This window comes from Epinephelus fuscoguttatus, linkage group LG7, assembly GCF_011397635.1.
Source record: "Epinephelus fuscoguttatus linkage group LG7, E.fuscoguttatus.final_Chr_v1".
NCBI lineage: Eukaryota > Metazoa > Chordata > Actinopteri > Perciformes > Serranidae > Epinephelus > Epinephelus fuscoguttatus.
Window position 1 is genome coordinate 11,245,666 of NC_064758.1, and position 14,297 is coordinate 11,259,962.

A 14,297-nucleotide genomic window follows, 5' to 3' on the forward strand; every position below is an offset into this window, starting at 1 on the left:
TCAATAACTGCAGAATTGTGTTTCTCACCTAGATCTTTATTTTTTTGTATAAAATTCCAACCAAAGGCCAACTGCAGATGCCTCAGTGAAACAAATCAATCATCCCCATATTCTGTTATAGTTCGCCAGCTATTGAGCCTTTTGGCATGTGCAAACCAGACTTTGGTGTGCATGTCTAGATATGTATAGATATGGTCCCAGCCTTCTTTTATTAGCCCTGGCCCTAACTTATTGCTAGAGGTTGATGGGGCCCTTTGGAGACTAAAGTGAAGACCTGCAGACAACAGTGAGCCCTCAACAAAAACACTTTACCTCTGCAAGTTTTATTTACTTATTTATTTGGTCCATATTGACATGCTAACATCATGTGATTGCTGCAGATTTGTCGGCTGCACATCCATGATGAGAATCTCCTGTTCCACCACATCCCAAAGGTGCTTTATTGGATTGAGATCTGGTGACTGTGGAGGCCATTGGAGTACAGTGAACTCATTGTCATGTTCAAGAAACCAGTTTGAGATGATTTGAGCTTTGTGACATGGTGCGTTATCCTGCTGGAAGTAGCCATCAGAAGATGGGTACACTGTGGTCATAAAGGGATGGACACGGTCAGCAACAATACTCAGGTAGGCTGTGGTGTTTAAATGATGCTCAGCTCATGCTAAGGGGCCCAAAGTGTGCGAACAAAATATCCCCCACACCATTACACCACCACCACCAGCCTGAACCGTTGACACAAGGCAGGATGGATCCATGCTTTCATGTTGTTTACACCAAATTCTGACCCTACCATCTGAATGTCGCAGCAGAAATCAAGACTCATCAGACCAGGCAACATTTTTCCAATCTTCTATTGTTCAGTTTTGGTGAGCCTGTGTGAATTGTAGCCTCAGTTTCCTCTTCTTAGCTGACAGGAGTGGCACCTGGTGTGGTCTTCTGCTGCTGTAGCCCATCTGCTTCAAGGTTCCACGTGTTGTCCATTCAGAGATGGTCTTCTGCAGACCTTGGTTGTAACGAGTGGTTATTTGAGTTACTGTTGCCTTTCTATCATCCTGAACCAGTCTGGCCATTCTCCTCTGACCTCTGGCATTACAAAGGCATTTTCACCCAGAGAACTGCTGCTCACTGGATATGTGTGTACATTTGCACATTTTTTTTCTCAATATTTGTTAAAACTAAAATATTAGTAAGCACTTCTCTGTTTCCCAGATAATCCATCCTCCTGAGAGGTGTTGCATATCAAGATGCTGATTAAATCACATGGTCACTACCCAGGTGTGCTTGAGATGGTCACAATGAAAGGGTAAAATGTGCAGTATTATTTTGAAAGAAGCCAAGTATCACAATATAGTGCTGCAGAAATGCATTTTTGTTCAGATTCCCTGAAGAATCAGTCAGTATCTGGTGTGACCATCATTTGCTTCATGCAGTCTGACACATGTCCTTCAGTTAGAGTGATTCAGGTTTTCATTGTGGCTTGTTATTGGCAACACTTGGAAAAATGTTTCACATATAGACTGCATTATTTTTCTCAATTTTTGTAAAATAGATTATCAAAGAGATCCAATGTGATTTATGGCATTGTAACTGTGTTATACCAAACAAAATTAATTTTTGAATTGTCCCTACTTTTAGCTATGAATGTGTTGTTTCCGTAGAGGTGCAGGACCTATAGGGTGAGGCAAGTAGTGGTCAGGGAAATAAAGTAAGTCTGTATTTCGCCCTGAGTGTATGTGTGAGACCAAACCCTACGCCCTTCTCGCTGATATTTTCAACTCATCTTCTTTGATTCATGAGATAAAGATTTGTACTTGAGGCTTCACATGCTTTCAATTAATACAATTAGATGTTTCTGTCAAAAATTAAGCTCTGACCTCAGCTGAATTTGTCATCTTGTCCTAGATTTAACCGCCAGTGTGCCAAATTAGATCTGATCTTCTTTCCAGGAAATTTCATCAACATGTGTTTAGCTCCTGTGTTTTCACCAGCAGTGCTAACTCTAAATAACTGAGTGACTGCAAGATAATCACATACGGGGTTTTTCACCAATATCTTCACCTGCATCTGAGGATACATTTTTCTAATGTATCTAATTAGATTTACTGGAATCTCATGGTTAACATGTGTCCTAAACAGCTGCTCAATATGACGTTAATGATCAGACATTTTAGTTACTATGAAAAATATATTTACATGTAGTGAATGTCCACTAAAGGGAATTTATTGACAGATTATTCTCATGAATGAAAGTAAAAGGCTTTCAGTTTACTGTATTAGATCATTATGGAGTGGGGAGAATTCAGTGTGATTGACAAGCCAGTCCATTGTATGTGAATTGTTCCGAACGCTCGACCTCAGTCTTGTGTTTCTTCTCCTGACAGCGGGACTGATTAGTGAGGCTTAGCAGACAAGGCTGGTAACCAAAACAGAGGAGGGGAGGTGGAAACACACAACTCGGCACACTCACTTGCTAATCACTGTGTACAAGCATCACACCCACATCTGGAGACGTCTTTCCATGTGTGTGTGAGTGAGAGATGGCAAGTGTGAACAGGAGTTTCGTCAGAGAGAATGACAAAAAAGGTGTGTGACGGTTTGTGTTTATGTGGTTAGGACAAAGATTTATGTGTCTGTGGTTTGTTGTTGCACAGAAGTCAGAGGAGTTGCTGGTCTGACTCCTAGTACGTAGTGACGTACTTGCCAAAGGCAGATAAGGACACCCAACCTCTTTCAGCAAGACGAAAAAAGCACAAATCTGCATTGTGTGTGTGTGTGTGTGTGTGTGTGTGTGTGTGTCTAGCTACGTAGCTACCCACCCCTCCAGAGGGACCTCGCCCTTGTATTCAGTCATTTTAATGATAAACACATTCTCTGCTTTTGGACACACACACTTTCTTTTTCTTTTTTTTTTTTTTAAACACACACACACACACACACACACACACACACACACACACACACACACACACACACTCCTATTCACACATGCACGTGGACACACACTCCTTATGTTTGCCATGCATTTGACAGTGACGCACGGCATTGTTTTATTTGGCCGAAATGAGACTCAGATGTGTTGAACAAGTCTGATAAACAACCTGCAGCGAGCCAGCCGCTTCATCAGGCTGCATTACACAGAATCAGTGGAAAAGCCTGCAGATCTTACCCCTTGCTTCAAATTAAAGAAGGATTTTTATTAAAATATTTCATCCCCGGGATCCAAATGAGAATTTAGTGTCTCACTGTGGGACCCAGGACTGCTAGCTTGTGCTATGGTGGGACCTGCCAGCAGAAGGTCTGCAACCTATTTTGGGTCTATACCCCAAAGTTTAAGAAACCTGGGAGGGGGACATGACACAGTCGGACCAACAACTGATTTTCATCATATGAGCTGATGTAGCTCTGCATTCTGCATCTCCACCCTGATTTTCCTGATTTTGACTCATCACACATCATTTTCTTAAGAGGTTGTGAGAGAACGCTCCACAGGGAGACTTCCAAACCTTCAAAAGAGAGAGGAAAAAGTTCAGCATTAATTAGTGTTTAGTGCTTTTAAAACTGAACTGTTGAGCTATAAATTAAGGGTGTTTATGTGATTTAAAAAAAAATGCTGGATGGTTTTCATTCGAAGCTCATGTAGCTATTCACTACTCTCCATACTTGTCACAAGAGAACTTGCATAAATACAACAGTGAAAGCTTATTCAGCTTAAAGGAAAACTTCAGCCACAGTGATTATTTGTATATCAGTTACTCACCCTGTGTTACGTTAAAGTCAGGCAGAAACTTTGGTTTCCTTTTCTAAATGCCTCCACTGTTAACAAAGAATCCAAAAACTGAGAAAATATCTGATGAATATAAGTAAAGAGAGGCAGCATCTAAAAACAGCAAAGCTTTATCAAAACACCTGTTTTCAAACTCTCACACAACTCCTGCAGTATAACACAATGCCAGCACAAACGCTCTAGCACCAGGTATTGCAGCAGGTTGGTAGCCAGTGGTAGCACTGGGTCTAAGTTGTGTAACAGCAGCAACAGAAGGTTTGCAGATTCAGTGGGGAGTCGGCAATCTGGTCCTTCAGAGCTGGCATATGTGCTCTCTGGATTGAGGTTGCTGTGGCCACTGACTGGTAGCCTGGCATGGCCAGACCCAATTTGCAAAACGCGAATGGGTCTGGACACTGAGTGTACATTTCCTCTATTCCCGAGGGGCGGTACCAACAGCTGTCACTCAAAGTGCCCCTTCACGCAATTGGAAGGAAAAACAATCAGAGTAAATGAAACATGTGATGTAGGCTAGCACAACACCACTGTAAGCTGCCCAGCAAGCTGCAGCGGAGATGAGCTGTGATGATGTCTGGGAAAGAGTGTTGCCGTCTTTGCAGATTTCCTTCTCACTGTGGACTCCGGGTTTCATGGCTGTTAAACAGGTGAGGGGTTTGGTAAAATTAAACTTTTACCAAACCCCATAGGAAGGATGGCAAACACATCCTTTTTTTCAGTAAAAGCTTTCAGTGCAGCCATTTGTTCTGCTTTTAAAGAAAATGTACATTCCAGTTCATTAAACACATTTACCATTGCAGTTTCAAAATCAGTAGTCATGTTGGTTGTTTACGAAATACATTCACCCAGCTCCTTGTCCCTCCAATTTTCAATTTCAATTCAATTTTATTTATAAAGCCCAATATCACAAATCACAATTTGCCTCACAGGGCTTTACAGCATACGACATCCCTCTGTCCTTAGAACCCTCACAGCGGATAAGGAAAAACTCCCCCCAAAAAAACCCTTTACCGGGGGAAAAAAAACAGTAGAAACCTCAGGAAGAGCAACTGAGGAGGGATCCCTCTTCCAGGACGGACAGATGTGCAATAGATGTCGTACAGAACAGATCAGACGTGATTTCAAATAACCCGCCCCAAAGTAATAAATGGTTGTGATTGGCCCGGTAAGTTCTAACCAATGCCAGAATGCGCCTTTATGACTGCATGGCCAGACTGATCTGCGGAGTGAAATAGAATATGAGCTCGCGAGATTAGGATGGTTTCACCAGGCTAGCTGACTGGGGGTCAGTCTCCAGACCTCCTCTGGAGAGGCTCTAGTTAACGTTACATCAAGTCAGCTATGAGCCTTTAGTGCCACTTAGAAGAAGTCTACAGTATTAGCAAAATTTCTTTCCATCTCTGAAATGTGTGCTGATATTGACAAGTGTCTTGTTTGTTAACTGTCAAAGTCTCTTTTAGACTCCATTTTTTTGTACAAGTTTGTCTTCCTTTTGTGGGTTGCTTTGTAGTGTATGCAGTTTTGTTGATTTTCTTCCATTGAATCAGGCTTTGCTTAAGGGACAACCTGGTCTCACGCCAAAGCCGTTGAATACCTGGGCTTGGTCAGTGACTTCCGGCATCAGACATCAATGTAAAAGCCATCCTTTCACGTCGGCATGATATGCAGCCAAATAGCGTAAGGGGAAACTTGGCGGGACAACAACAAAAGTTAAAGGACAGAGGTCCAAGATGGGTGGTTGGGAGGGGTGGTCAATGGGTTCAATAACCATTGACTTTCACCCGGAAGGCCAGTTAGTAAAGCCAAACTGTGTTCTTTTTTCCTCACCCTAACCAGGTGCTTTTGTTGCCTAAGCTCAACCACATGTGTGTATTGGCAAAACGTAACCACATTTGTGTGTTGTTGAGGGAAAAAAATGTCAATTTGTGGTGTTGTACCGATGTGACTGTATACAAACTATACTTTTCCTGTGAAAAGGGAAGTACTTTTTGAAAGCAGACAATGCATGTAACAGGCTGAAGTTAACACTGCATTTTAGAACATCAACAATCCCACACCCAGGGTACCTTGCACATGTGTTAATATGTGACGAGGTCATGTGAGTGTGTTGAAAGGGAAGTGCAAGCACATCTGCATTTGTAGAACAGCCAAGAGGAATGCCCTCTCTCTCTCTGAAATGACCTGTGATTGGCCAAAGACTCCTGTCATGGGCTAGATTTTCTAAACCCCAAATAAAACTGCCTGCCCCTGGTGTAATGACACTCAAGTACAGTGTTTTACAGCAACCCTAGGTTTTACAGCACCCGGGCTTTACCTTCTCCAGGTTCTTCTCCACTTAACATCCTGTTCAGTCTGTTTGTCAGCTTTTGCTCCATAGCAATATTAGTGGTCAAACTCTCCACAAGGTATTTTTAAGTCAAATTTTCCCAGTAGAGAGCTGATTGGATCTGACAGAAGCGTCTAGTTAAGAGTTGGCATGGCACAATTTGATGTTTTTGCTTTGAGAACGAGTACTGCATCACTCTAATACACAACAACAGGTGCAACTCGTACATTAACCATCGTAACTGAAAACTGTATGTTGCTATACTTGCTCACGTCACCACTCACCTGATTCTCAGTGTTTTGACGCTCCAGCTGATGAAGTTTTACCTCCAACACACAACTGCCAAAAACCTCAAGATCTGGAAAAACAACTATGGTATTGATCAACAACCCCATTAACCCCCCACGGACTATTACACTCAGTTTCTGTACAAGCAGCTTGTTTCCTTCAACAACTGCTTAATCAGTTCCTCCTTATGCACTGACACACATACACACACACAAACACACAAAGGTTGACCCGGAGGGGAGGAAATTGAATTAGCAGGGTGTAATGCAGCTCCTTGTGTGTGTAATCAGAGCAGGCTCAGAATACAGGGCCATTGTAAGTCACTGTGGTCGGAGTCGGAGAGCCAGCGACCGCTGGGGGAAGCTGCCCTTATCACTAGATATGATTACAGCCAGGGGAATGTGTGTGTGTGTGTGTGTGTGTGTGTGTGTGTGTGGGTGGTGGTGGTGGTGGTGGTGAGATTTGTGTGGGAGTCATGGCTGACTGATTGCATGGGGAATGTGCTTTTACATGCTTGTGATCGAGCACAACTGAGTATGAGAGTAATTTTGAAAAATGTCGAAATGATGACGAATGCCAAAAAAAGCTCAAAGCTTTTGCGCGTACAAAAATAACACCGACATTTCTGACATTCGTCGCCACTCACCCCTCAGTTCTTTCTGGATTTGGGGTTTTTATATCCGGTGGTAACGACAACAACAACAATTAAAAAAAGCCTTTTCTGCTCCTTGTTTCCACTATCATTGTTCGGCGCAGGCTGCAGGCTGTGTTTTCCACGGTGTATGTCATTGTTTTTCACTGTCTGTTAATTATTTTTGTGCTGGTATTTTGCCTCCTCCTGATATAGTGTTTCCTGCTATTGTCTTTTTCTACCAGGCTGGCTGCCTCTGGACTTGAGCCAGCCTGTCCCTCCTACCTTAAAATGCACACACACACGCACACACACATACTACAATACACACATCGGTGACCATGAATACACACACTTACACTCTGGTCTCCCTCTGCTCTCCCTTCCTCCTCTTGGCACTTGAGAGAAAACACGAGAAGTCAGTGATACGGCAAACCAACTGTGTATGTGTGTGTGTGTGTGTGTGTGAGGGAGGGAGAGAGTCCACCCGTCAGTTCAGAAGGGTTAATCTCTCTCTCTCTCTCTCTCTCTCTCTCTCTCTCTCTCTCTCTCTCTCTACCTCGATCTCTCCCTCCCTCCCTCTGTTGCCTTTTGTTGCGGCCCCTCACTTTCTCAACACTTGGACAGAGGGAACTGATACTGTGCCTGTGTGTGTGAGTGTGTGTGTAGTTTGGGTGTCCTCACCACTCTCGATCTCTCTGGACTGAACTGTACGTGAACATGACTGACGGGACTTTCTAACACACTCCTCATGCTGAATGTTCACACTACAGACGGGTAAGGCAGCGCTCTGGTTGGGAAAGTTGTCTCATTTCACACTGAGTGTGTTGCAGAGGGATGACTGTGTGTGAAAATGCCACTTTGCGTGTGCGTGCGTGTGTGTGCATGTTGGAAATGCAGTCTGGAATGCAACAGGTCATTTGTAAATGTGGCTTTCTTTATTTGTTACAGCTCAGATTTCATGTTTTCAAAACGTGGGGACATGTGAAGATGTGAAACGCTTCTCTGTCCTTTCCTCTGCTCCCCGTCCCACTTCTTCTCCTTATCCCCCTCTCGCTCTCTGCCCCGGCCCAAAGTTACTCAAGTTACCGGCTTCCTCCTGTTGTTATGAGCCCCGTGGTTTCTCTGCAGCACTCTGAGGGCGCTCCCACGCTCTCCCAAAGAGAAAGAAAGGAAGGAAAACAGGGCTAACCATTTCAGAGCCACAAAAGAAGTGGGAGAAGCATGCTTGCTTTCCTCCCGTGTCTCCTCTCGGCATCTATGTGCACGCCTTTGTCCCTTTAACACTAAGCAACCTGGAAAAGTTGCCTGTGCATTTTGCATGTCTGCTTGGCTACCTATTTTGTTGTTTTCTGGACAAAAAGTTTTCTCTTTTCTTCAGTGGTGGTGGGTTGGCTGAGGTGGTGAGAAAATTGGAAACAGAGCCACCCACAGTGGAAGTGAGTCAGCCCGGCATTTAGTGGTGTGTTGACTTTGGAAATGGCAGGGATTGGGGGGTGGTGGTGGTGGTGCTGGGGGTGCAGATGAAATTGTCAGAGGTAAAGAGGAAAAAACAAAGTGTCAATTTGTTCTTATTTTCTGCTGAGGGTCCCGGAGTTCCTGCAAAGTGGGAGTTAAGTTGTGTACAACAGGCATTAAAGGAAAGAAGAAGAGAATGACGGAGAGGAGAGTTAGAGGAGAGGTGGAAGCCAGAGGCTGTTTATAAAGGGAGGGAGCGGCTTGTGTCCATCTGGGACAATCCCAAGTGCTGAAAGCTTCCCCACCCTGATCCCAAACATTTCTTTCCCCCCCTCTCTCCCTCTGTCTTTCTCGTTGTGTCTCTCCTGCTCCTTCACAATAAGGTGCAAGTTGATACATTTTGATTGCAACCTGCAAAATGCATCCAACTTGTTGCATTATTTTTACACTTGCTGCAAACTTTCCTGACAATCTTTGTCACTCTCTGTCTCCTTCCTCATCTCTCCTTGCCTGCAGCTCATCTATATCTGCATGCATGCTACACGCAGTTGCTCCTACCAACGTGAAAAAGAAGTCTTTTCATCCACAGTTTCGTCCACTATATACATTTATTTGCTCTAAGTGGCCTGCAACATATTGCAAGGGAAATCTATATTTTTGTGTCATGTAAACTATAAATAGTCTCCCCCTGTATCTGCTAGTTTGATCTGTCACCACCCTACTGACATGCAACCAAAAGCTGAGGAAGTTTTGGATCTTAAGGGGGAGCACCTGAAATTAAAATTCTAATATGTTATTCCCATGGCCTAGGAAAGTTTCATCAATATTTGTGAACATGAGCTACTCTCCCGAAAAGAAAGAAATCAGAGAAATAAGTTGTGATGTTAACGAGTATAAAGTCTGGAGCTGCTCCATAGACAATGAATGGGTGTCTGATTAAGTGGACCCACAGAATTTATTCCCAAATTAGCTTCATTCTGTTGTAGTGCTCTCAGTTCTGAATCAGAAAATGTACCCTTATACTCAGAAGAGTCCCCTGGGTGCTCTCAGCATCATCTAGAACATCTTTCACCATTCACTTTCTGTGGAGCAGCTCCGGATTTTATACACTATGACATCAAATTTGAGTTTTAGCACTCTAGTTTTTGGATTTGGGAGAGTTGTTCATGTCTCCAATATTTCTGGACAGTCTAACACCCTAGGAATAACATGTAGGAATTTTGTAATTGGGTGTAGTTCCCGTTTTTTAAAAAAAAATCATGATTTCATATTTTTCAGATGAGTGTTAGAGGCTATGTTTACTTGCAGTTTGACAAGCCTGCGAGAGACATTTTACATGTTCTCCTCATCATCTTTGCAATTTTTTTGCCAGAAACCCTCTCCCAAAAAAAAAACCCCCAACAACTGGTGAACACAGCCACAGCCAGTCCTCTCCCTTTGTCTAGCCTGCTTGACCACCCTCCGTCTCCTTCTCCTCTTCCTCTTCCCTCCCTCCCTGCCTTCCTCCCTCTGCTCTGCCTGTGTGTCCGGCGATAAGGGGACAGCGACGGTAGCACTTCCTCTCGCCACAGGAAGCAGGAAGTGTTGATTTCCAGCGCAGTCTCTCTGGATAAACTATGCGCTGTGTCCGCTGGGATTCTTACACACATGCACATACGCTCAGATGCAAGCAGCAAACTCTCCCAGACATACGGGACATAGAAATGCATGTGCTCTGCTTGTGAGTGTCACCTGTCTGCAGACAATGACTCCACTATATCTTTGCGGCGTGATGGTTTTCATGGGAAACCACCTGGGAAGCAGCCCCGCTCTGTGTCTCTTTGACCCCGGGGTTGGCTCGCAGGTCAGAGGACGATTGGCTAATTATTCCTCTAATCACAGCAAATATTTTGTTATCGCCCTCTTTGGCCACGCAGGCCGTGGGCGGCGCTGTTGAGCTTAAAAAAACACAAACAACCATTCATCAGCTAATGGATTCCAGTTATCGTGCTGGGTGGGAGGGCTGGGGGTGAATGAGAGAGAATGAAAGAGACAGATGGAGAGACATGAAGAGAAAGTGGGAGAAGACGAAGAATAGAGCTTCAGAGGGCACGAAACTCCACCTGATGGATTTTTTTCTCTCTGTTTGTAGTCAACTTAAGACTTTTATAATTATGGTGGTGCTTTCCTTGTGTGTGATTTTTAAGTCTGCATTGCCAAAGCAGTGACATCATCACCGCTATTTCCAGAAATGTGCTGCAACGATATGTTCCTGAAACAAGAGAAAATATGGCAGAACACAGCAGTAGTACAGAGAAAATTACACTTTATTCAAGAAAACGTTGGCAACAAATACCCTCGGGCTCGTTGACAGATTTTATTTTCACTTGCTCCAAGATAGTATTAGGAGGGTATTCTTTTTCAGCTTGTGACGCACAGGAACTGCACTGTGATCAGAAAAACAAGTGAAAATTATGGTGGATGGAACATCGTTAAAAATAGAGGGAAGAAGTCTGAGAGTGAAAAAGAACAAGGAGGAACAGGGGTTGCAAGGAAAGTGACAAAGAGGATATATAACACTTTGCAAAATACACTTCTTTTCCAGCTTTTTTCCACACCTGTGACATCGACATTTCTGACATTTCTCAGCTGTCTTTAAACACACCTTGCATGGTGGAAAGAGTGACATAAAAACAGATCAATGCAGGTGAAAGTAGTGAGCGCAGTCCTGTGTTACTGACCAGCTATGCAATACACTTACTAACATATAGATGCTAGTTATTTATATATCAGAGTGTGATGTGATGGTCTACACTTTCCGGACAGCCAATAAAAAGTAGCAAGGATGGTAATTCATGCTCGGGATATGGATGTATCTTAAAGCTAATACTTTGTAATAAAAGACCAGCTTGTACATTCAGATGCAGCACATACACTTGGTGATAATGCATAAATCACTTATTTGCAAGAAAATGTTTTTTAATCAAACTCATGAGTGACAGGTGTGTTGATTGGTGGTGATTGCTTGAACTAATTCAGATTTATAGGATTAAATCATTGCATAAAAAATTAAGATGAGTAAATAGTTTCATTTCTTGATTTTAGGGTAAATGCTTTTAGAAAGAGGAACGAACATAAAGGGTATGAGGACGGAAAAGAAGCCTGGCACTAGATTGAGTGGGCGCAGACAAAGGAACAAAGAGGAAAAGGAAAAAGGGGAAATTAAAGTGACACCTGTGAGTATGACAGAGGAGTTAGGAAGGAGAGAAAGCGAAGGGGCCACACTGAGATTGAGAGAATACGAAGAGATTTGGGCGATTAGGAAACGTCGGGAGATGTGAGCCTAAACTATGGGCGGGTCAGGGGTCAAGAGGGGTGAGCAGGTCAGAGTGGGCCCAGCAGCTCTACTTAGAACAGGATATCCTGCGAGGAAAACCCATCTGTCTCTCTCGCTCGCTCTCTCGCTCCATGTCTTAAATTCCCACAGAAGGCACAGTGGAGAGCAGAGGTGTAACCTTTCACTCAAAACACCAGAGAAAACACAAGTTCCCGACCGAGACGCTTCAATTTCATCGATCATCGATGACATAGATAGATAGCAGATATGCGCGCCTGATGTGTCTTGACCCAACAAACTCAGTGTGTATAAAGCGTAGCAGCTGTATGATGGTGTTTGTTGCTGTTTTCATCCACTCGCTGCAGGGTTACAACAGCCAAGATCAAATTCCCTGCAGGGACGATAAAGTTTATCTTACTTCGTCTTATCTTAGCCAGACAGACAGTGTATGAAAACTATGAAACATCCCAATTTAAAAACAAACAAACAAACAACATTCAGCTGTGGTATGGAAAATCTTTTACCTTATGCCACATATTAAAGCTGTAGTTGGTAACCTTTATAAAAACATTTTTGTCAGTTTTGTAGTGTCAATATATCCACACAGTAGTGCATGAGACAGATAACCTATGAAAAAAAAAAAGACTGGTTCCTCTGCCTCGTCGAAGTGCTTCTCATGGTATTTGCAAGAATCATGAAAGCAACCAATCAGAGCCAAGGAGTCTCAGATGCAGCGGTCAGTCCTGTCTCGTGAGCTGCAATCAAATTGTCAAACTGAGCAGCGCTGATCAAATGAATACAACAGCACTGGGACTTGTAACTTTGCATGTATCACTCTGCTTTAAGTGTTCTGAACCAGTAGTGGCATTAACCATTAATTAGCCCACATTGAGGGAGGCTCTAACAAACTTCGCACCACAAAGAGGAATATGATTAGATAATGAATGGTCATCAGAAGAGGACAAAGAAGAAGCCTGGATATTTTACTGCAAACCATGCTCATTATGACGTCAGGAGACGTAGCAACAGTACTGTCTGATCAAGCTGTTAACTCACTGGTCTGCAGCCTTGTGCGTATGACCGCATCAGAGTTGTGCTGATATTCAGAACAACAGCACTCCCTCCTGTGTGATATTTATTAATCAAGACTGTGTTACATTGCCTATTTCTCACTTCAAATGTTTTCACAAGCGTATTTTAGTGTACTGTTTAGCTGTGACATGAGTAAGTTTGTGACTCGGCATCCATGTATAAAACAGTTGAGCCAAACTGAAGCACCACCCACCAGCTGGAGCAAACTTGTCATTCACAGCTTAATAGTACACTAACATATGTTTGCATTTGAGTCAAAAAATGCAGTAACAGAATCTTGATTCATATTTGATCAGCACAGCCTAGACTGACCGTTTGACTGCAGTTCATGAGCAGTGATTTGCATGACTGACAGCTGCATTAGGAGACTCCTCGGTTCTGATTGGTTGTTTTCCACCAGCTGCAGTGGATTCTGGCAAATGCCATTAAGCCCCGATCACACAGAAAACGTTCTGCTGGTTGCAAAACACAAGGCACACAGCACTGCCTTACCCTAACCTTCCAGTGTAATCAATGTATTTATTCACTTTATTTCACAGTAATTAGTACCCAGTTCCTAAAATGGACAGGCAGAGGGTACTTGCTCTCGCTCTGGTTGAGGATAAGACATTCTCGGAACACAACGGCTGTATTCAGTGTCTGACTTCCGGCAGATGGCGATACAGCCTCTGGGGGCACACCCCCAATTTTTTGGCATTCCTGTTTGATTTGGTCAGAGAAGACGAACCTCCGTTTTCGACTTCCGTTTATATATAAATAAATATACTGAACCACTGCAATGGATTCAGAGTTTGCAGTGACGCCAATTATGTTCCGCCTCGTTAGTTCACCGCACGGAGCGTTCAACCTGGCAACAACTGCAGCCAGCTCAAATGTGATTGATCAATATCACGCGGACCACAAACAGCCTACAACCGGAAACCAGGGTTTGCCTACAGACTCTACATTCACTGAATGTAGAGTCTGTATATAGAGACTAAGTATAAGAGGGTGTCTGCAAATAGTTGGGCACAGGGAAACAGAAATGTGTGTGAGTACATGAGACCCTAAAAAAGAGGGTGGATCATGAGGAGTACCACCAGTTGGTCCAGGAGCTTCACCTCGATGATGACCATTTCAAGTACTGCACTTATATGCTTCCACGCTTGCTGTTTTCTGTTGAGTTCGGGGTAACTGTGGTTTGTAAAGTCGTATAGCTCTGGGTATCCAGCAACTGCTACCACCAGTTTCTCCTCTAGCGGAGATGACGTGGGGTGCTTTTCTGCTCTGAGTTGAAGTTTTTCCAACTCAAGGAGTTCAGACCACTCAGGCAAAAATGCCAGGTGTCTAGAATGCAGTGCGCGAGGTGCGTAGCAATGCAAAAACAGCAAGTAAAGGACTGAATTCTCATTAAAACAATTACAAA

The 14,297-nt window shown here is 43.5% G+C and overlaps 1 protein-coding gene across 1 annotated transcript in view; it reads left to right on the forward strand.

Moving 5' to 3' along the window:
• Positions 1 to 7,612: 7,612 nt before the first annotated feature.
• Positions 7,613 to 14,297, forward strand: part of hdac7a (histone deacetylase 7a) — a 76,767-nt gene continuing 70,082 nt past the window's right edge. The window contains exon 1 of the mRNA XM_049580638.1: positions 7,613 to 7,803. Within this exon, the coding sequence (XP_049436595.1) occupies positions 7,785 to 7,803 (19 nt within the window). The 5' untranslated portion in view covers positions 7,613 to 7,784. The remainder of the gene's footprint in view (positions 7,804 to 14,297) is intronic.